At 53.9% G+C, this 22,592-nt stretch overlaps 1 protein-coding gene across 1 annotated transcript in view; it reads left to right on the forward strand.

Moving 5' to 3' along the window:
* Positions 1 to 22,322, forward strand: part of KCNQ1 (potassium voltage-gated channel subfamily Q member 1) — a 333,009-nt gene extending 310,687 nt beyond the window's left edge. The window contains 1 exon segment of the mRNA XM_043972032.1: positions 22,067 to 22,322. Coding sequence (XP_043827967.1) covers positions 22,067 to 22,276 — 210 coding nt within the window. The 3' untranslated portion in view covers positions 22,277 to 22,322.
* Positions 22,323 to 22,592: the final 270 nt, after the last annotated feature.

Consider the following 22,592-nt stretch of genomic DNA (forward strand, 5'->3'; position numbering starts at 1 on the left):
GGAGCAGGTGGGGAGTGGCCAAGGGTACTTTCATTGGCATTCTAGACTTTGCGTCATCTCAGGGCCTGTCCCAAGACACAGACTGTGGAAGGGGAGGCCATAGACTCCAGCCCTGGATGATCATTATCCTAGCTAACCCCTAAGTGGTGTTAAGGTGTGATTTGGGCTCTCAAAGCAGAAAACCTAGCTTTAGATCCCAACACTGCTCCCACCACCGTGTGACCTTGGGCAGATGTCTTTTTTCTTTTTGCAAGGCAATGAGGGGTTAAGTGACTTGCCCAGGGTCACACAGCTAATAAGTGTCAAGTGTCTGAGGCCAGATTTGAACTCAGGTCCTCCTGAATTCAGGGCCAGTACTTTATCCACTGTGCCACCTAGCTGTCCTTTGGGCAGATGTCTTGATCCCTTTGGTCAAATAAAATGAGCAGTTTGGGCTACTTGGCCTCTCAGGCTCCTCTGAGCTTAGCAGCTAACATCCAAGACCTGCAAAGTATTCTAAATGATGATGGCAGCAGTGAGATTTGAACCCACATCTCCAAAGAGACTGAAGCCCAAACCCAGGGCCCTGGACTCCTTGGCCACACTACTTCCTGCTAAATAAGTATCACAGCTGACACGTGGATGGGCTTTCAGGTGCTCTTCATCCATGGTCTCCTCTGGTCCTCACAATGGGCACCATTATGATCTTCCTTTACTGATGAGGAAACAGGCACTCCTGAGGGCCAGGTCCTCCTGCCTCCAGCCCAGGTCCCCTACCCTACCCTCCTCCCCACCAGGACTCCAGAGAATGGGTTATGAGCCTGTGGTCGGGCACTGTGTGTGTGTGAAAGGGCAAAGCAAGCCCTCTACATGGGCCACACTACCCTCACCACAGCAGCCAAGCCGGAAGAGGAAGGCTTTATGTGGCATAGCAATCCCAGGTTCCATCTGGGAGACGATCTTGTCGAATGCTGAAGGTTCCCAAAGAGTCTTGGGTGGATTAACAAGGCCGTGCAATAGGTCTATGGTTTTGGATCCAGGAAAGCTTGGTCTCCCAGCTGCGATGAGGCTGGAAATTAGACAAAATTGTGCAGTGGTTGAGCTGTGAACTTGGATACAAGCAGCAAAATCCATGCCTCAGTTTCCTCATCTGGGTTGGAGAGACACTGCCAGCTACCACTTCACAGAACTACAGGATGGGAGACCAAACCCAGCCTTTTACAGACCAAGAAAATGAGGCCCAGAGAAAGGAAGGGCTGGGAGCTGCTGCATCCTGAGACAAGGGGATTAACCGCTTCAATTCATTCTCCATCTGTCGGCTAGGATAGTGGCACAAGCTGCCATGCTAGAGAACCTCTCGATTATTTCTCTGTGTCAGCTTGGGTGAAAGGGCTGGGGCTGGGAGGGGGAAGTTGCCTGGGGTTGCAGTCACCACTTAGCCCAGCTGGCCCAGGCAGAGACCTCCCTGTCTGCCAGGGCCCTCAGCACCCTCCATCAGAGCAGATCCAGAAAGTCTCCCAGGTGCCCCCAGGGATGGTTGAGCAGTAAAAGCAGGGCCCATTCCCAGAGCACAGAGACCCTAAAAGAGAGGGAGCCATAAACACAGTCACTCAGGCCCCTGCGGGAAATGAGAACTTAGGAAAGCCCTGGGATCTCTCCCCAAGCCAACCCTGAGCCCTAACATCTTCCAGCCTCTCAAAGACTTCAGGCCTGCCCTCCCACTTATTACGGGGGAGCCCAGAGACACCCCAGAATGGAGGGAGCTGTATGCCACTGGGGGTGATATCAGGCAACCCCTGAGGAGCAGCCAAACCTGGGGAGCATTGCCTGACAGAGGGGCCCAACTATCCCGGCCGGCTTGCCTTTGACGTAGGCCTTTGACGTAGGGCATGACGTAGGCCATGGGCTAAGTCCCTGGACTTCCACGAGCTGTCCATCTTCTCTGACCAGGGAAGACATTTAGGCATCTCCACCATCCCTGGGGCCAAGAGTTGTCCAATAGTCAACGTGAACACGCCTCGAACATATGGAATTGTCTAAGGCACGGTGAGCATAGAACAGAGACGATCCGAGCTGAGAGTCTTCAGAACAAAGAACGGGGAAGCCAAGAGTGGAAGGGCTCTCAGCACAACCAACGTTCGAGCTGAGAGGGAGCTTAGAACACAGAACAGGGAATTTCCCAGCTACCAGGGACTTAGTTGTGCAGGGAGAGAACCAAGAAAACAAACCATGAACAGGAGATGAACTGCGGAAGACTAGAACCCAGAACGTGGAATGTCAGAGCTAAGAGGGACGGGACACCAGCTGGTCCTGCCCCCTTGGGTTACAGGAAGGGAAACCGAGACGGAGGTGGGGTGAAGGGCTTGCTGAAGACGATTCGGTGACTCGGCAGGAGAACCGCAGAGTAGGACCAAGGCCCCTGACACCCTGTGCACTCTGTGGGAACAGCCGTCTCCGTCCTCAGAGTCCGGCCAGCAGCCCAGTCACCAACGGGACGTTTCCCGTCCAAGGGAAGGGAAGTGGGTGGGTCCTGCTTCCCTCAAGTGTCCGCATCCCTTCCTTTGACAGATTCTGGGTTTTCCTTTGGGACCTTCGGAGCTAGCTGACTGTCAGGCGGCGCCCACCGCCCCTGTCCCTGCCCCCTCCTGCCTGTGCGCCTTTGGAGCCACCGCCCGCGCACTCTCTGTTCCGTATTTTAATGTTCTCTTGGTGCTCTGTTCTTTCTTCGTCTTGTATTTTTGGGTCTCTATCGTTCCCGCTCACTCCTCCCTTCACCCCCTTATGGCCAATTGGTGTGAAGAAGTCAGTCGCCTATACTCCCTGACGGTCTGGGAGACTCCTCCGTCTTCAATCCACTGAGGGGTAGCCTTCGTTGGCCCCAGAGCCATCCAACTGTCCCTGCAGCGCTCAGCACTCCCGAGTTCCTTTAAGTTGCTTGTTTGACATCCCTGGGGGTCAAGATGTTCTGTTTATCTTCCTTCGCATCAGCTCATGAAAGCCTTATTCGGTTCTTTGGATTAGTCTCCATCCTTTCTTACTATTCCATCCCCCCCCCCCCACACACACACACACGCACACATCTACGGTCTTTGGGTGTTTTAACCCCCTGCTTGCTCTGCCCCAGCCCCCCCCCCCACTTTCTGCCCCAGGCGTCAGGTTTAAAAGCAGGGAGATGCTTTCTCCCCTTTGGGGCCTTCTGAGAGGAATGATTAGAAGAGAGCAGCCCTGCCCTCCAGGGTCAGCCAGGGCTGACGCTGGGGCCCTGGTTTCAAAAGCAGAGTCCCAGGGCTTTGTGCTCCACAGATTGTTCTGGAAAGTTGTCTTCCTTCCCTGGGGGCTCAGAGTTAAGTAATTCTGCTTTCTTACTCTGGAAAGTATGGACTGGCCTCCTGGCGGGTGAGTTCAGCCCACAGCTCTCCAAGGGGCAGCCTAAGGTCAGGGTGAGGGGGAAGGATGCAGTGAGTTTGCAGGAGACTCAGGGCTGAATGGTAGAGTCCAGGAGATCTGCCTCAAAGCAGCCCCTGTGGGTGTGTCCCTGGGTGGGACACAAGGTTTGGAAATTTAGGCCTCAGTCATTCCATCTCCCCCCAAACTTGTGGATTCCAGTCCCAACATCTCTCCCTGAATGCAACAGCCCTCATTCATTTGACACCTCTTCTGGGCCAGGACCTGAGGAGACAAGGACAAAAACCAAGACTCAGCTTTTTGAGAGAAGGGACTGTGGTTTTGCCCTTTCTTCCTGTGCCCTGTGCTTAGCACATGCTGGCACATAGTAGGCACTTAATAAAGGCTAAGGAACCCACATCCTATTTGAGGGAAACAGGGAGTAGGTGGATAAAAAATACGCAACAACTTTGGAGGCAGGTGGGGCAGAGGAAGGCCAAGAAAGGAGGCAGGTGGGGCTGAGGAAGCCCTCTTCTGGGAGGTGGCATCTGAACTAAGCCTTGATGGGACTTAGGGGTTCCAAGGAGAAAGAGAGCCCTCAGAGCACGTCTTGGAGGCAGGAGATACAAGGTCAGGTGGGAGGAAGAGCAAGATGGCCAATGTGACTGGAAGCTGGAGGGGGGAGGAGATGGCATCAGTCTGGAAAGAGCAGCCAGATCCATATTGTGGGGGCTTTGAGCTCCAGAGGCTTTGCATTGGACCCTAGAGTCCATAGGAAACCACTGGAGGTTATTGAGGAGGGCACCACGTGGTCAGACTTGAACTAGAGAAAGATTGGAGGATGGATTAGATTGGGGAGAGACTTGAGGCAAGCAGACACCCCCTCCCCTCCCCCCCCCCACAGCCATTGCCATAGTCCAGGCATGAAGTGATGGGGATCTGCACCAGAGGAGGGGCAGGGTCCGAGGTGAGAGGTGAGCATATTCAAGAGATGAGAATAAATGACAAAATTTGGTGACTGATTCATGACCCATCATGCATGTAAACGCTGTTAACACTGGCTTATTCATGACATGTTTGCGGATGCTGGATGAGAGCTGGCTTACAGATGAAGGACTTGGTCTCCTACATGGGGATCCCTCCAGCCTCTCTCTCTTTGCTACAGGTCTGTGTGTGTCTGTCTCACCCAGGGCCATCAGGCTGTTGGGGGAGCCTTATATCTGAAGTTGGCCCAGAGCTCACTGTGCAGAAGCGTGCAGGGTTGTCCTTGGGGGGGGGCAGTGCCAGAGAGATAAAGCAGGGCTGGGAACTGGGCATGGGGAAGTGTTGGGGCTGGGTCCTGGGAGAGCTGCTGGCCCAACCCCTCCAGGATATTGGGGAAGAAAGTCAGGCACAGAAAGGGGAGACCTCCCTCAAGTCACACAGCTCAGGCTCGGGTCTGGGCATTACTAGACATGGGAATTCCTTGGGCAGAGTATAAGAGGGGCATTTGAGTCCTAGAAGGGGCAGCCGGGCTTGTCTTAGGTCATACTGCCCAGGGGGGCAGGGGCTTCATTCGGTCTGCCATCAAGGTTTCCGGGCAGTGCCAAAGGCAGGGGGCAGTGCTTTGGGAAGATGGCTCTGGCAGCCTGGGGAGCCTGGATTTCAGGGGGCAGAGCCTGGAGGGGGAGACAATACCTGGGAAACCATTCTCAAGGTTCCAACCCGGGACTTGGTGCATGACCCACACCCCCAACTGTCACCCTTTCTGAGGGGGAAATGCCCAGGGAAACAAGCTGAGCTCCCAGTCGGCCTGAGGGCCACGCACCCCCAGAACAGAGCCTGGCTCCAGGAGTGGGGGTCTGGGAGCACTCTGTGGAGAGCCCAAGGGGAGACAGGCCTGTAAGTGGTTCTGGCACAGAATCTAGACACTTGAAGCTCACCTCATCCTACCTCCTCAACCCTGTCACTTCCCTGCTCAGTAACCTCCAGTGGCTCCCTGTCGCCTCTAGGAGCAGATACAAAGTTCTCTCTTTGGCCTTCAAAGTCCCTGACAGCCTGCCCCCTCCCACCTCTCCAGTCCTCTTGCACCTCACTCCCCCCACATGCTCCTCCAGCCAGCTGTCCCATGAACAAACCCCCTGTGTCACTGCTCAGGGAATCCTCTCTGCCTCTCCCTCCTTGTTTCTGCCTCCTCCCTTCCCCAGCTCCCCTCAGGCCTCAGGTGAAGACCCCCCCACTTTCCATGACTCCTGGGAGCCACGTCACCCCAGCTGTGCTGCCAGACCCCTGGCAGTGGCCACAGGAAGGGGGCCCAGAGCCTGAGCTCCCCAGAGAAGTCAGAGTCTTAGGAGACTCTGATTCCTACCTCCCAGGATCTCTGCTGGAAATCAGTGCCTGGTATTGGGCACAGAAGCTAGAATCCAGGAGAGCTCAGAGTGACTTGGGAACTGATCCTTCCCTGACGGACATTTTTCTCAAGACAGCTCCGCCCTGCTCCCCACTCCCAGACAAGCTCCCAGTGAGGCCACTGGTGGGCCCCGGAGAGGAGTGTGGTGACCTTGACCCTGGCCCCCTCCCCTTGAATGAAGCCCTGAATGAAGCCTTGAATGAAGCCCAGGGGCTTCCCCCTGGAGGCAGACATCTGGGCCACCCTGAGGGAGAGCATGGAATAGGTAGGGGTGGGGGTGGGGGCGGCAGGGTCAAGGACCCTCCTTGTCACCCTCAGGGGCACACCTGGCTGCATGGGTCCCCACATAAGTGTTCATTTTTCTTGGGCCTTTTGGGAGCCTAAGGGAAGAGACGACGAGAGCATCCTTAGCCAGTGAGCAGCAGATGGTTTAGAGGGCAGTTGTGAATAGAAAATCCCCATTGAGGAGCTGGGGGGAGGAGAAGGCCTCTCCTCTTCATGGTCTCCCCCATAAATGGCCCAGTGGCTCATAAAAAGTGGAGACCTCAGCATGCAGAGGTTACGCCGCCCATTCCTCCTGTCTGCAAGCAACAGGAGCCATCACTGAGTCACCTACCATGTACACAGGAAAGGGCTTGCGGGCCCAAAGGACAAGGAGCTGGGACTGGTCACTAGGGATGGCAGAGTGCCGTGGGGAAAGAGGAAGAGGACCGGGCTAGGAGGCAGGAAACATGGACTTTGACCCAGCTGTGCTCCCCACCCCACCCCACCCCATCCCAGGCCCTCGACACTCATTGGCTCTGTGGTCTTAGAACCATGGAAAACCTCCATCCAGGAAGGACCTCGAGGGACCAACCAGTCTGCCCCATTTCTCAGATGGGGAAAGAAAGGCTGTGTAGCTCCCACAGTCAGAGCCAGCTCCCTGCCACTGAATATTCAGTGAGATGAAACAGGAAGAGCCCTGGGCAGGGGGGCAGGAGACCTGGGCGCAAGTTCGAGTTCTGCCACTAAGTGCCCACCTGGCCCTCCCTTGACTCCACTATAGACTGGGCCAGAGCCCCCTCCCCACCTCCCTCAGCCTCAGGCGTCCAGGGAGACAGGACAGCAATGATGTTAGGCTTTTGTGGGAACAGAAGAGATTCGGGGTTTTTTTGGTTGTTGTTGTTTTTGGTGAGGCAATTGGGGTTAAGTGACTTGCCCAGGGTCACACAGCTAGTAAGTGTTAAGTGTCCGAGGCTGGATTTGAACTCAGGTCCTCCTGACTCCAGGGCTGGTGCTCTATCCACTGCAGCGCCACCTAGTGGCCTGGGAGATTCTTTGTAGTGTCTTTAGTCACAGAGAACAAAATGGGAAACGTGGGGCCTTGGAGGCAGCCTCAGTATCTTTGGGCTGTAAACACTTGCTGGGCAAACACATTCCCCTGCGATGTCTCCGCCATCCTCTCTTTGGTTCTGGGATGCCCCTTCCCAGCCCCCTGGTGCTATCCCTTCCAGCTGCCTTAAGACTAGGCTGACTCAGGGGGCAGCTAGGTGGCGCAGTGGATAGAGCACCGGCCCTGGAGTCAAGAGGATCTGAGTTCAAATCCAGCCTCAAACACTTAACACTTACTAGCTGTGTGACCCTGGGCAAGTCACTTAACCCCAATTGCCTAATTAAAATTAAAAAAAAAAAAAGACTAGGCTGACTCAGGGGGCAGCTAGGTGGCGTAGTGGATAAAGCACCAGCCCTGGATTCAGGATGACCTGAGTTCAAATCTGGCCTTGGACACTTGACACTTAATAGCTGTGTGACCCTGGGCAAGTCACAACCCTCATTGCCCCACAAAAAAAAAAAGACTAGGATGACTCTGAGGGGCAGATCTGGGGGAAGCAGGGGCAGAGGGGCAGGTGACCTTGGCAATGGAGCAGCAGCTCTCACACTCTCCAGGGAGGTGTGCCCACCCCCAGGCAGTCAGCTATTGGTGCTTTCCAAAGGCTCAGGCCAGAATCAGTGCCCTCTCTCCAGATGTCATTTAGGCGACTCCCTGCTCGGGGTGGCTGTGCCCTGGAGGTGGCTGCCTAAGGCCCTTCTTGCCTCAGGAGCTGGGCAGCAGCTTTGCCTGGGCTCACTTCAGTCCTGGACAAACCAATTTCGTTTTTCTAGTGACACGCAGGAATCTGCCTGTGATTGGACATGTTCTGCCTGAGATTTCCCCTCCTTGGCTCCTCTCCAGGCTCTGGGCCTTCCTGGCTGTCCCGGCTCCTGCTTGGGTTTTCAGAGTTACCCCCACAATCCAACTTTTTCCCGCCCAGATTGTGTGTGTGTGTGTGTGTGTGTGTGTTGGGGGGCGGTGTACGGGTGTCTTCCTCAAACTCCCACTCTTGTTCCCGCTCAGCTCCTAGGAACTTTCTCCTCTTCTCTCTTCTCTCTCCTCTATCCCTCCCTCTGTCTCTCTCCTCCCTTTCCACCCTCCCTTTCTCTCTCTCTCTCTCTCTCTCTCTCTCTCTCTCTCTCTCTCTCTCTCTCTCTCTCTCTCTCTCTCTCTCTCTCCTCCTCCTCCTCCTCCTCCTCCTCCTCCCATCTCCTCTCTTTCCCGATCCTGCTCCCGCCTGGGCTCCTGCTGAGGTGTGTGTTCCCCTCCCTCCCTCCCTTTTGCTTTCCTTCCCCTCCCCCATCACTGCCTCACTAGCACTCGAACACACACACACACACACACACACACACACACACACACACGCATGCACGCACACACCCTGGCTTGGAACCCTAAATCTTTCATCTTGATGTAAGGCGTGCCAAAAAGATGTAGGAGTTCATCCTGTGAAGCCATTTCCTCTGCCACGTAAAAGAAGTAAGAGACCTTTCAGAAGCACTCCCTCCTCTCCCCCTCCATTGTTTTTCATCATTTTTCATCATACTTTGTAATGCTCAGGGGCAGGAAACTGTCCGGAGTGCTTGGAGCCTCTCTGCTCGGACACTGGAGACACAGCCCAGTTCAGAGTTCAGGGTCAAGTCTCTGCTGTAATTAGGGGCAGGGGCTGGCCAGCACAAGGAAGCTCAGAGCAGAAGAACTGCCCAGGGACCCCCCAAGGGTCTGAGAAACTTGGAACTCAAGGAGCCTCCTGGGTCACTCTCAGGGATGGAGCCAGGAAGGACTCGTTGCTGAATTCAGGAGTAGTAAAGAACAGATGGATCCGCATGGATTCTGGGCCAGGGCTGGCTGGGCACAGTGGTTCTGGGATCCCTGAGAGTTGTGTGCAGATGCGGGTATGGGGAAGCCCCTGGCCCAGGACTCTCAGCAGGATATTCGACTTCTTCAGACGCAGGGAGCTGGAGCTTAGGGGAGTCCTGGTGCCCCCCTGACATTTTACAGAGGAGGATAAGGCTCCAGATGTGGGAGGGCCCCAGGCAGTGTAGAGGAGAGCTGGCTGGTCAGGACAGCCCCACACATACACCATCACCTGACTGGGTCACCTTTTGTTTCTCTGGGCCCCAGGCAGTGGCTAAGGCTGAAAGCTGTGCTGAGACAAAGGACAGCTCCAAGTGCCAGGATCCAGGCCCTCCACTTCTTCCTTTGTAAAATGGGCGGTGGGTGAGAAATGACTCACTTTCCTTAAGCACCTGCTGTACACAAACCCCCAGCCTTTTCTGGGGGGATACAAAGAAAGGGAGGTCCGAGAGCCTGTCCTCAGGGCTTTCCCTTTTACCCAAGGACTCCAGATTCTCCAGGCAGACCTCTGATCTTCTAGACTTTCTAGACTTCCTCTCAAAGTCTGTCTCACATGTGGGGGAAAGGGGAGACCCAGCCCAGGCAGTTCTCTGCCTGGTACATGTTGGTCTGATGGTGTCTGAGGTTCTAGGCCCACCCTGCTCCCACTTTCCATGTTCTAGGTTATGAAGTCCCCTCCAGCTCCGACAGTCTGCAGCCAGTGTTCTGAGGTACTACGTTCTGACATTCCACGTTCCAGATTCTTCCAGGAAGGCTGTCTGAGCCAGCTTTGATGTTCTGTGACATGGTCTGAGGCTTCTCTTGACTCCAACATTCTAGGTTCCAAGGCTCCTCTCAGTTCTGGGCTCTAACCTTCTGACCTCCCATTCTCTGCCAATATAGTTCTGCATCACTGGGGTCCTGGGAAGGCTCCAGGTCTCCAGGAGCAGCAAGGAGGGGGGACACCAGCCTGGCCGTCTCCCCAAGTGGTGGAGACAGAGTAAAGAGGAAGTGACTGAAAGGTCCTCACCCCCACCCCCAGCATCCCTGAAATGCCCTTGGAGCAGGGACTCTTGTCCCCAGCAGGCAGCGTCACCTACAGAGTTCATGTGTTCATGGGACCACCCGAGGAGTTTGTGGGCTTCTGTTGGGCCAGAGGGCCCCCGGGGCACTGGAATGCCACTGGATAAATAGCTGAGGGAGAAGGGGAGAAGGCTGGGACCCCTGCCCTGGGCACTGGACAACAGGGAGGGCAAGGAAAGGGCAGAAAGGGAAGGGCCTTGTGAGGAGCCTCTTGACCATATTGACCCGGGATATTTTTTTGCCTAGATGGAGGCAGATTCTAAGGGGCGGGAGTGGTGGGGAGGTGGGGCAACACAGCTTGACTTAGAGGTGGGGCCTGAACCCCTGCTGGAAGCCCCTCCTCCCTCAGCCCCCTTTTCTCTGTATGCACCAGGATCTGGGGCCTCACACAGAGGGCCTAGATTTCCCGGCATGCTGGGGTGGATGTAAGCAGCAATAAAATGCTGCATACACCCCCCCCCAGCCTGATTTAAAACTTTTGCCATGAAGGGTGACCCCAAGTCAGTGGAGTGCAGGATTGGTCCAGGTGTTCACTGGGCACACAATAGCCATCACCACACTCAGCAAAGGCCAAGTTCAAGTCATCTGCTCCCAGGGAAAGGGTCTTTGTTGGCCTCTGATATACAAGCCCCAGCCAAGAATGGATTAGCCCCAGAATTGTCAATAGCCTGTGGTGACCAGTGGCACCGAGAGAGGCCTCCTGGTGACCTTGGGATCAGGCAGTGCCCCCTCCGGTCCAGGAGGGAGGGGCAGAGGGAAGGGAGGGTGAGAGGGTCAGGCTGGGCATTGTCTGGGCAAGGGACAGGTGCAGATGCAAAGAGAGGCTGTGGATGAAGGAGCTGGCTGGTGCTGAGAAGTTGTGTGAGGTTTGGAGGTGAGCAGATTGTTTGTGAAGTCCTTGTACAGATACCTCGAATACATTCCAGCCATGCTGCCCCCGCACCATACCCCACCAGCCATGCTTCCCCCCCATGCCCCCCAGCCATGCTGCTGCCCACCATACCCCAGCAGCTATGCTGCCCCCCACCTAACCCCGCCCCCAGCCATGTTCCACCCCCAGCCATGCCTTGGCTTACATTCCTTCTCCCAGTCTGGGGCCCATCTCCACTGCCCCATCCTTTGCTGAAGCATTCCTGGGCACAAGAGTCTGTGTGACCCTGATTTAACTGTGTACACTCTGGGGCCTGGGTGCTTGAGTGCAACTCTCATGTCTCCTGTAGCTGTCAAGGGCACGCCTGAGCTGGGGCAAATCTGCTGATGGTCTTAGATGCCATTCCGAGAGGTCTCTTCCCGGCTTGAAAATGGGTCAGTAGGAGATGAAGCAGACGAAAGTGCCAGTGCATCCTCTCCAGGGGCAGCTCTTCCTGAGCCCTCCCAGCCTCCATCCTGGCCTGGACGAAGACAGACAGGCTGTGAGATCTCCGGCTTTCTCGGAGTGTCACCAGATTAGAGGAGGAGAGGGTACCTGGGAAATGACGTTCTTATCGTCTTCCCTTGGATGATTCTGTTACTGTCTCCTCCCACCTGAAGGACCCTGCTCAGGCCCAGCTTCAGTCCTGGCTGCTGCCCCACCCCCACACAGGCCCGGCCCGCTGTTATGGGCAGCCATTCTCCAACTCCAAGGAGAGTCACAGGTGCCAATTACCCCTCGGCAACAGGAGACACTGAGACTGAATGTAGGGAAGGCATCAGGACACTGGTTGTGGCAGACGGACTCAGGACTGACCCCTGCCCAGAGGCAGGGGGATGAAGGAGCCCCCCCTCTCCCCCAGGGTTCTCTCTGAACAATGTCTGCCCCTCCCCCCCCCACACACACACAGGTCACTTATGGTACCTACAACCCCACCCACAAATCCCTCCCACGACACAAGGGCAAACAAGAAGTCTCCTCTGGAATCCTGGGTCACCTGAGCCCTCTGGATCAGATCTACCATAGTCATCGAGACAGGTCCCCATTCAGGACTGGACCCACCTGGGCCCTTGGCACAGCTGGGGGCGGCCTTGTCCTCATGGGACTATCAGCCCTGCCCTCTGGCCAGGCCACGGGAGGCCCCAAAGTCCTTCCCTGGGAGTCACTGACACGGATCCTTTCTGACAGACATGTCCCTTGAAAGATGCTTTTTCAAGATTTTCTTTTGAAAACAAATTCATAACCACATCAAACAGACGGCCCCACTGCCTTTGGTATAATTACCCGCAGCCGCCCGGGAGATTGCTAACTAGCTGTTCTTTCTTCTAATTGCTTTCTTTCTCTGTTGGGAGCCGCCTAAATCATCTGCTTATTCATCTGGAGAGCTGAGCTAGGGCATAAAGAAGGCCTTGTCTCCTAGGCCAGTTAAGAACAGTCCAGTGGCCAATAATGGCTAGATTGTAGATCCTGGACCCTGATCCGGCCAAGATGCCTTTGGAGACCATGGAGGCTCCTGGCGTTTGAGGCTCCTGAAGATGGAGCAAGAGACCAGTTCCTTTGGCAGGAGACCCCGCATTTCGGGGGGGGGGGATCCTTGTTTCTTGCTTAACTACTAGCAGCGCCCTTCAGAACCAGCCCCTGCATTGGCCTCTACCCTCACCCCCAGAGGACCCTACTTGGTCCCAGCCAAAGTCTAGTGACCTGTCCACAATCAGTAATGTCAGATTTACTGTCATCCCTTTCAGTCACGTCTGACTCTTCATGATCCCATTGAGGGTTTTCTTGGCAAAGATCCTAATTTGTAATTAACTCTTCTTATTGGTTAATAGTAAATTAGTCTGAAAATTTTTCTTCTCTACTATAACAGTATTCACCCTTGAGATCTTGTTCTGTTGTCCATTGGTTCAGAAAATCTTTTCTTTAGTTTTTTGTTTTTGGTTTTGGTTTTTTGGTGAGTCTATTGGGGTTAAGTGACTTGCCTAGGGTCACACAGGTAGTAAGTGTTAAGTGTCTGAGGCCGGATTTGGACTCAGGTCCTGCTGAATGTTCTACCCACTGTGCTACCTTGCTGCCCCTTTTCTTTAGTTTTTTAAACTGAATTTGTATTGATGTGTTTTGTTTTCATATCCCCTTTGCCCCTTTGCCTTCTCTCCTATGAAGAGAAGAAGAAAGCTGTTCAGGAAAACCTTGGGGCCTCCATGCCATGACCCCTCACCTCGGCAAAGCAGGCAGGGAAGCACATTCTCTCATGCCAACCTCAGGACCAAGCCTGGGCCTGCAACCATTTCACAGTTTGGTGGGATTGGGGGCGGAACTCTATTTCCCTGGTGCTGTTTGCCTTACTTTGCATCTGTTCATATCAATCTTTCTCAGCCTCTCTGAAGTCTTTGTTTCTTAGAGCACCATAATATACCACGGCACTCATGCTGAATTTTCAGTCACTCCCCAATGGACAGACACTAGCTTCATTTTCGGCAGCTCTTCTCTGAGACAGGGGAGGGGTCGACCTCAGCCACAAGCCTGCTGGGCATCCCACAAAACCCCAGTGAATGAGGCTGTCTCTGTCCACAGATGACCAAGAAATCTGAGCCTCTTCACCTTGTACTTGACCTTGCACCCAGCAGGAACTTAATCGATGGCAGCTGAATTGGATTGAGTGGAATCCAGTGACTTCCTGCCAGAGGGCCTAGATTCGAATTCTGCTTCTGGCTCACAGCTGTGTAAGCCTGGGTGGGTCACTTCTCCCCCCCTCCACTCTCACCTCAGCTGCAAAATGAGTGGGTTGGACAAGGTGGCCTTGCAGGCCCTTTCCAGCTCTGAGTCTTCGATAACATGTTAGGCCTTAATGCCACACGATTCGGAGCAGGAAGAAGCCTTGAGGTTCATTTAGCCCTTGATTGACAGATGAGAAAACAGCAGGAAGAGACTTGCTGACAGGGTAGATGTAGTGAAGCCACTGGAGGCAGGACTCAAACCCAGGTCTTCAGACTCCAAAGCTCTTTCAATGCAGCCCAACTCAGAAGTCATCACCTCCAGGAAGCCTCCTCTGATGTCCTGACCTAGTGCTGACTGTGGCCCTTCTTACTCAGTGGGCACTTTGCTTCTGCCTCCCCAATACTGGGGTGCGATGTGGTGGGTTACAATTCGTGTTGGCTCAGGACTCTGTGCAGATTGGTGGTTACTAAGTGCTGCCTGGGCCACCTTAGGGTTGTCCCAGGGTGTCCTTGACATCAAACCTAGTTGTTATTGTGGCCTGGGCCTAGAGGAATACCCCCCACCCCCACCCCCAGCTAACCCTCTGGGGCTGTGGACAAGAGCAGCTATGTGAGCAGTAGCCCCAGAGATGGGAAAGGGACAAGAGAACAGGGAGAGGGGCAGCTAGGTGGTGCAGTGGATAGAGCACTGGCCCTGGAGTCAGGAGTACCTGAGTTCAAATCCGGCCTCAGACACTTAACACTTACTAGCTGTGTGACCCTGGGCAAGTCACTTAACCCCCACTGCCTCACTAAAAAAAAAAAAAGAGAGAGAGAGAACAGGGAGAGAGACTGCTGCCAGTGTGGGGAGGGGAAAAGGAGGGAAGAACTCCAGTCCAGAGTATCAGGGATAGCGCTGAAGGGATGTCTGGTTGGGGAGCCTGGGAGCTGTCAGGGCTGCAGGCTGAGCTTTGGCCCAAGTTCTTTGGGGCCTGGGAAACCCCCAGGGGGGCTGAACAGAGCACATGAAGCAAGATGGGGCTGGGGGCTGAGAGAGGCTCTGAGTCTGTGATCCCCATAGGGTTGTGACTTCTGATTGATCAGGAAGAGGCAGTGTGGTACCATGGGGAGGGGGGGGAGGGGGGGAGGGGGCAGTGGAGCTGAGGCAGAGCCTTCTCTCCCACCCAGTGTGGCACATCTCCATGGAAGCTCTGTCCTTAACCAGAACCCAAACACTGACCCAAACCCCAGACATGTCTCTTATCCAGACCCCAACCCCTCATCACTCTCAGTGACAGCCAGTCCTGGCAGTGCCCAGCCACACCCCAGGGGATGCCGGAAATGTTAGCCCCGAGAGGACCCGATTTCCTAGGGCTTCCCAATAATCGGGTCTTGTTCTGGTTCTCAGCAGTTCCCTCTGCCCAGATGGAGGCCACGTGTCCCTGTCCGGGATGGTTGCCTGCCTGGCAAGTCAAGTCTCCATCGGGCTATCAGCAATGCCCTCAAACTTGGACCACAAAGGAAGGAAATCAGGTTCAGTCTTGACCTGAGAGCTGACTGAAGGCTGGGGGAGGGGGAAGGGGAAGGGGCGTGTCTCCTTTGGGTGTCTTAGGTTCTGGATAATTCTAGCCATAGGCCTTAGTTGATAATGCCAAGTTATGCCCAATCCGTCCGATTGGTGGCCAGGAACCTAATTTGTTTACCAATTTACTTGATTGCTACCTAGGTGAATGACTAGGCTGTTTACCCAGTTTTCCCATTGGCGGTCTGTGCTATCTCATGTAGTTGTCAATTGTTTGTGACAGACACATTTTGTTTGCCCATCTATACCACACATATATTTATCTTAATATTGAAAACTGGTTGTGAAAAACAAACATCAAAGCATGTCACCACAAAATGGTGGCCAAATACAAAATGGATTCAGTTCTTTTTTTTTTTTTTAATACGTTTTTGTTTTGTTTTGTTTTAGTGAGGCAATTGGGGTTAAGTGACTTGCCCAGGGTCACACAGCTAGTAAGTGTTAAGTGTCTGATGCCGGATTTGAACTCAGGTACTCCTGACTCCAGGGCTGGTGCTCTATCCACTGTGCCACCTAGCTGCCCCCAAAATGGATTCAATTCTATCAAGGAAACAAACATTCTCACTCACTCCTCTTCCAGGAAGCCCTCCCAGACCACCACTTCCACTCACACTGGTCTCTCCCTCTGAACTCCCCCTAGAACACTCCCAGGTTCTGTTGGAATGTGCCTCCTGTCTGCTTTTTCTCCTTCACTCTTTCCTGGGAATGTGGTCTTTCTTCCCTCCCAAAGGGTAAGCTGGGGCACAGAGGGCAGAGGAGCAGTAGAGGGTGCACTGCTAGAAGGCAGGGGCTGATTTGGATCTGGAATCTCGGAGCTTTGCACAGTGGCTGGCACATAGTAGGTACCTGGGTCCCTTTAGATCTGTTCCTTTGAGTTGCTGGCCTCCAGAAGACCGGCTTGTCAGCCGTGGCTCAAGGGGCGGTCCATGACCCGTCCATGCACAGTCTCCTTATTTCTGCTGCTCTGAAAATGGAAGGAAGCCCCGAAGATGGTAAAGGCAACTTGGGCTGGCCAAGGCCCATCTACCCCAGCTAGAGCCTCTCATTTTTCTTTCAAAGTGGCTTTCAGAGGTCCTGGAGCCCACGTGCCGAGCTGTCTAACAAGGAGAAGCCTTCAGCTTGTCCAGGGACTTTGGGAAGACCCTGGCTTTGCTCAGTCCCCTTTCTGTGAACACTGGCCTTGGGGCTAGCATGTCCCCTCAGAGGCAAAGTGCACCTTCTTAGAAGCAGAAGGGGAGCCTGTCACTGCCAGTGTCTTCCCAGAACCCAGAGGAATGACTCAGAGCATTCCTTTCCAGCTGGCTACCCCCTGCAGACGAAGCCCTGGAGCTGCGGGGGGCGGGGGGGGGGTGCTTCATGAGCCACTAGGTTCCCTTATCACCCATATCTTCACCATTGGGTCTCAGCCTGGCTGCTGGCTCTCCCCCAGATCTTGGCGAGCAGCCCTGACTCCCCGCTGCCACTTCCCCTCCTCCCCAGCCCACCCCCAGCTCTGCTAGTCTGGCCAGCTTGGTTCACACCCCACCCCCTCCCCACAAAGTCTTCCTTGCCCCCACTCCAGGAATGCCTCACCCCTCTGGATTCCAGTAGCATTGATGGGTCACACCCTGGACACAGAAGTGGCACCAACAAGAAAACCACTGAATCTGAGATCTCCGAAGAAGGCCAATGAGTCCAAATGCTCCCCCAAGCCTTGTGCCCTCCACCAGGGTTCCTCCAGCCCACACAGACCTGCGGGGGGAGCTCCCTCCACTCTGGGACAGTTCTCACAGTTATGAAATCCTTACCTTCTATCACAGAGAAAGGCACCACAGGGACCATTGCTCCCATTTTACAGATGAGCAGTAAAGACCTTGCTCGTAGTCACCCAGGATTCAGTTAAATTCACTTAAACAGGCATTTCCTAAATGCTTACGAACTAGAGGAAGGCCTTATGCCACATGGTGGGGGCATGAGCCTAGCTCTTCCTAAGGTCAAGTGCTGACCTGCCACACCTAGTGGCATTTGCTCTGGCTTTGCCCCATGCCTGGAACACTCTTACTCATCCCCTCCACCTCCTGGTTTCCTTTAGATCCCCATGAAAAGCCCCCTTCTTCCATCATCCTTTCCCTATTCCCCCCTCAATCTAGTGTCTCTCCTCTGAGATAATCTCATTTTCCCGTGTGTAGCTTGTTTATACAGAGTTGTAAGAGCTTCCCCATCAGACCGAGCTCCTAGAGAGCCGGGACTGTTGGATGTATGGCATTTCTTTGTGTCTCTAGAACTTAGTGGAGTGGCTGCATGTAGCAGGCACATGATAAATGCTCATTGACTAACCAGATGATACCATAGACCTTTCACTTCCCAAAAATATCATTGCCCTTTGCTCCAGGCTACCGAGAAGCCCCACACCGCCTTGCTGCATTCATGCTGCTGATTCCTTACACCGTGCCCCCCCCCATAAACTTCTCATTACCCTCATAGATTTCTTCCCACCCTTTAAATGCTGCCTTTGAGGGCTGTAGACTATTGGTCTTGAAGTCTGCCTGGCATGGCTCCTGCCTGCTTGATCCAGATGGCCTGGGAGCCTGGGAGGGTCAGGGTGGGCATCTTTTCTCTGGCTGCTGACACGGCAGACATTTAATCAATTCTTTGGAATCAGTGTTCCTCTTTCTGCTCCCTCTCAGAAGACATGAGCCAGGACAGCAGGCTCTTAATGCTGTCTGTCATGCATTTGTCTCCACATACCCAAGGACCATTCCGCATGGCTAGAGCCTCATGAGTGGGCATGTGCCTTTCCTGGTGCCCCGGTCCAAGCTGTTTCCTGTACTGAGGATCTGTGCCCCAAGTGTGGAGCCAATCCTGGCAACTAAACTGGACCAGATCTTGTCTTACAGATGAGGAAGGAAATTGAGGCACAGAAAATGTATGAATTGCTCAAGTAACAAGCAGCTGAGTGAGAAGAGGAGCCAGCTTCCTTCCCGTTACACTCATCTGTCCGCCATCTCCATGCAGGGCCATAACTGATCCATCCTTCTTGGGGGAAGAGGGCTTCATGGCCTCCTTAGGCCATCTTCTCCAGCTCCCCACAGCCCCCACAGCCCCCACAGCCTCCACAGCTGGGAATCTGAGATAAGTCTACCAGCCTGCTGCCCTCTTGCCCAGTGCTGGGAGGGAAGAAAAGGCGAATCTATGGAGTGTCTGTGACGTGCCGGGCACTGTGCTAAGCACCATTTTTCTTTTCACAAATACGATCTCACTGGAGAGGAGAGTGGACATGTTCAGACCCCTTCCCCCAGCCCAAGACTCCTGGAGACCACCAACCTTCCTGCCATTGTGGTCAAAGTGTGAGTGTATGAGTGCTGGTTGGCGGTGCCTCAGAAGTGTTTTCCAGGGCCGGCTCCGGGGCTTTGGCCCAACATTCAGGCTCCAAGGACTTTTCTCCCTGGCCTCCTCCAAGAGGTTTAGGACAGTGCCCATGCCCCCCAACCTCTTGTCCACAACCTTCCACCAAGTTGGCTGAGCCCATCCAGTGTCCATCTCCCGTCTCCCACAGAAAACAGGATGGAGGGGCAGACACAGGCAGCCACAGCCTCCCCTTGGGAGATCCGCCCTCATCCTCATCCTCCTCCCTCCCCAGCTCTCCTCTCTCCAGAGATGTTCTGGAAGCTAGAAGATGGTGTTCATATCCCAACTGCTCTAGAACCAAACGTGCAAGAAGTGGAATGAGAGAATGGCAAAAACTGATAGGGTGTTCCTCTAACTCCTAGGGGCAGCTGGGTGGTGCAGTGGATAAAGCCCTGGGCCTGGAACCAAGAAGATGCATCTTCCTGAGTGCAAATCCTTCCTCAGACACTTACTGGAAAAGTCCCTCAGCCCTGTTTGCCTCAGTTTCCTCATCTGTCAAATGAGCTGGAGAAGGAATTGGCAAACCCCTCCAGGATCTCTGCCATGAAAACCCCAAAAAGGTCATGAAGAGTCAGACACAACTGAAAAATGACTGAACAACCACAAAAATAGAACTCCTGCCTTTTATACTAAGGATTCTGAGGCTCAGAGAATGTAGTGTCTTCTCCAAGGACATTCTGTTGGCAGCGTCGGGGCTGGGGCTAGAAACCAGGTCTTCTAGATTCAAATCCAGCCCTCTTCCCATCCCCCATACCTCTTCCACCTCCCTCCTCCCAAAGGTGGATGTCCAGGTGGTCACCTGGCCACAGGAAGCACCAGAGGGTCCCCTCTGTCAGCCCCCTTCTATCCCTTACCTTCCACCTACTCCTGTCTAAGGATCTTTCTTAGTGCCCACAAACAAGTCCTCAAAAAAAACTCTGGCCCGGGATCCATTCGTCCGGGACAACCCTGGTCCTGAATCTCTTCTACCTTTTGCGCCAAAAGCCCTCAAGGTGCCTCCACTTTCCCTCCTCCCATTCTCTTCTTAACCCTTTACAATCCAGCTCCAATCTAATCACCCACCAAAACTGCTCTCTCCAATTTACCAACGATCTTCTCATTGCCAGTCTGGCGGGCCTTTTCCCAATCCCCATTCTCCTTGACCTCTCTGCAGTCCTTGACACTATGAATCCCCCTCTTCTCCTTTATCCTCTCTCCAATTGACTGGACAACATCTATCCTGGTTCTCCTCCTCCCTCTCTCTGAGTGCTCCTTTTGTGTCTCCTTTGCTGGGTCCACCTCCAGAGCGAGACCTCTACCCTTGGTGGTCCCTCAGGGCTCTGTCCTGGGCTCTTCTCTTCTCTCTCTATCCCACTTCATCTGGGGATCACACCATCTCTATGCTGATGATTCTCAAATTTGCCTTTCCTGCCCCATCTCTCTGCTGACCCCCAGTCTCCCATCTCAGACAGGATATCCAGGGGACATCTTAAACTAACATGTTAAAAATGGAAGTCATTTCCCCTCCCCCTGAGCCCTCCCCTTTCTACCATCTTCCCTATTGCTGTAGAAGGCGAATCATCCTCCCACTCCCACAGGCTCACAACCAGGAGTCATCTGGGATCCTTCACCATCTTTCATTACCCCCCCCCCAATAGGATGCCATGGTCTGTCAATTTCACTTTTGCTGCATTTCTCAGATATGCCCCCTTCTCTCCACCAACACTGCCACCACTCTGGTGCAGACCCTCATCACCTCACTAATGGGCTATTGTAATAGTCACTGTTGGGGGGGGGCGGTCTGCTGGCCTCAAGTTTCTCCTTACTCCAATCCGTTCCCTATTCAGCCTTCAAAGCAATTTTCTTTTCTTCTTTTTTTTTAAATAATAAACATATTTATTTATAGTTCTGAGTTCCAATTTTTATTCCTCCTTTCCTCCCTCCCCTACCCTCTCCCTGAAGCTGTAAGCAATCAGATATGGGCTATAAATGTGTGATCATGTAAAACATTATCATATTGTCATTTTGTACAAGAAAACTTGAATCAAAGAAAAAATGAAAGTAAAAAACGGCATGCTTCAGTCTGTGTTCCATCAATATCAGTTCTTTCTTTGGAGGTGGATAGTATGTTTCATCGACAGTCCTTTGGGATTGTCTTGGATCATTGTATCATTGTTCTTCATCAAGCAATATGGCTGTCACATGCACAATGTTCTCCTGGTTCTGTTCACTTCACTCTGCATCAGTTCATACAAGTCTTTCCAGGCCTCTCTGAAATCCTCCTGCTGATCATTCCTTAGAGCACAATGATATTCCATCCCCATCATATCCCACAGCTTGTTCAGCCATTCCCCAATGGATGGGCATCCCTTTGATGTCCAATTCTTAGCCACCCCAAAAAGAGCTGCTATAAATATCATTGTATGAATAGGTCTTTCTCTCTTTGGGGGGGATGTCTTTGGGATATAAGCCCAGCAGGGGTGTTGTTGGGTCAAAGAGCATGCATGGTCCTTAGCCCTTTGGGTGTAGCTCCAAATTCAAAGTGATTTTCTTAAAGCTCAGGCTCTATCTTGTCACCAGCACCACCACCACAACTCCTCCCACTCCATAAACTCCCAGGGCTCCCAATGGCCTCCAGGATCAAATACAAAACACTGTTTGGCCTTCATAGCCCTTCCTAACTTAGCCCTTCCCCCATCTCTCCACCTTCCTTCCCAACGGGACTTCTTCCATCCAGTGATATGGGCCTCTTGCCTTGTCCCACAGACAAGGCCCTCCACCTCCCATCTCCTGGCATTCTGTCTGGTTCTCCTTTCTCACTCCAACTACTGCCCTCCCTGGCTTCCTTTAAGTCCCAGCTCAAATTCCACCTTCTATAGAAAGCCTTCCCCAGCCTTCCCTCTGCTAATTATTTCCAATTGATTCTTTCTATGGCTTATTTATTTGCTCATAGGTGTTTGCACGTTGTCTCCCTCTCGCAAGTTGTGAGCTCCTGGAGAGCAGGGACTGTCTTTTGCCTTTTTTTGTATCCCCAGCCCTTATCACAGGGCTGGGCACACAGTAGGTGCTTAATAATTGCTTGCTGACAGGTTTCAAAAAGATTTCTCTCCAACTACTTTCCCTCTAAGCTGCTGCATCGCTCTTTGGTGGCTACCAGCGTGGTGGGGGAGGGTTCATTCTTCCCCGACCCCTCCAGTTCTAGGATTGATAGGGAGAAGGGCTTCATAGCAACAAGGGTTGTTTCCTTTAAAGCCAGATCAGCTCGGTTCCCGTTCTGTCTCTGCTTCCTGGCTCCACCCAACCCCTCTCATGCTGTAGGTAGAAGCCTTGGCCTTCTTGCCTTTCCAGCACCTCAGCTCCCGTGGAGGGGCCCGTTCCTCTGCTCTGTCCCAGAAGGCCCTGCTGGGCCCGTTTCCACAACTGAGGAGCTGCCTCCTGTGTTTCTTTCTCCCGGTGAGGTCTGTCTGTCTAACGGCTCCCTCTGTCCTTGCAGGTGATGCAGATGGACCAGAAGCTTAACCTTATTACAGACATGCTCCATCACCTGGTGGCCTTGCAGCAAGGGGATCAGGGCGGCGGCGGCGGCGGCAGCGGCGGGAAGACCCCCCAGAGGCCCAGCGCCGAGCTCTTCCTAGGCAATAACTCCCTCCCCACCTATGAACAGCTGACGGTTCCCAGGAGGATGCCCGAGGAAGCATCCTGATGGAGGCCTTCGGGCTCCGGGCCCCCAGGCGGAGGCGGGCTGGGGGCAAGGAAGAGAGCGGAGGAGACTGAGAACCAAAGCCTGCCTCCCCCACCCCCAGCCCGTGACCCGCCCGTGGCCGGTATGGCGGCCAGAGAAATGGCAACCTTCTGCAGCAGCTGGCTCGGCCCGAGCAGCGCTCTGGCCTGACAGCAAGGGCTGGGCTTAGGGGCTCCGCCAGAGCGCAGGGGCCCCTGCTCAGGGCGGAGCTAGACGATCAGCAGAGCCTCGTCCACCTAAAAGAACCGCCCGGCCCGGGCCGGGCGGAGCGCAGGAC

Source organism: Dromiciops gliroides, chromosome 6 (assembly GCF_019393635.1).
Source record: "Dromiciops gliroides isolate mDroGli1 chromosome 6, mDroGli1.pri, whole genome shotgun sequence".
Taxonomy (NCBI): domain Eukaryota; kingdom Metazoa; phylum Chordata; class Mammalia; order Microbiotheria; family Microbiotheriidae; genus Dromiciops; species Dromiciops gliroides.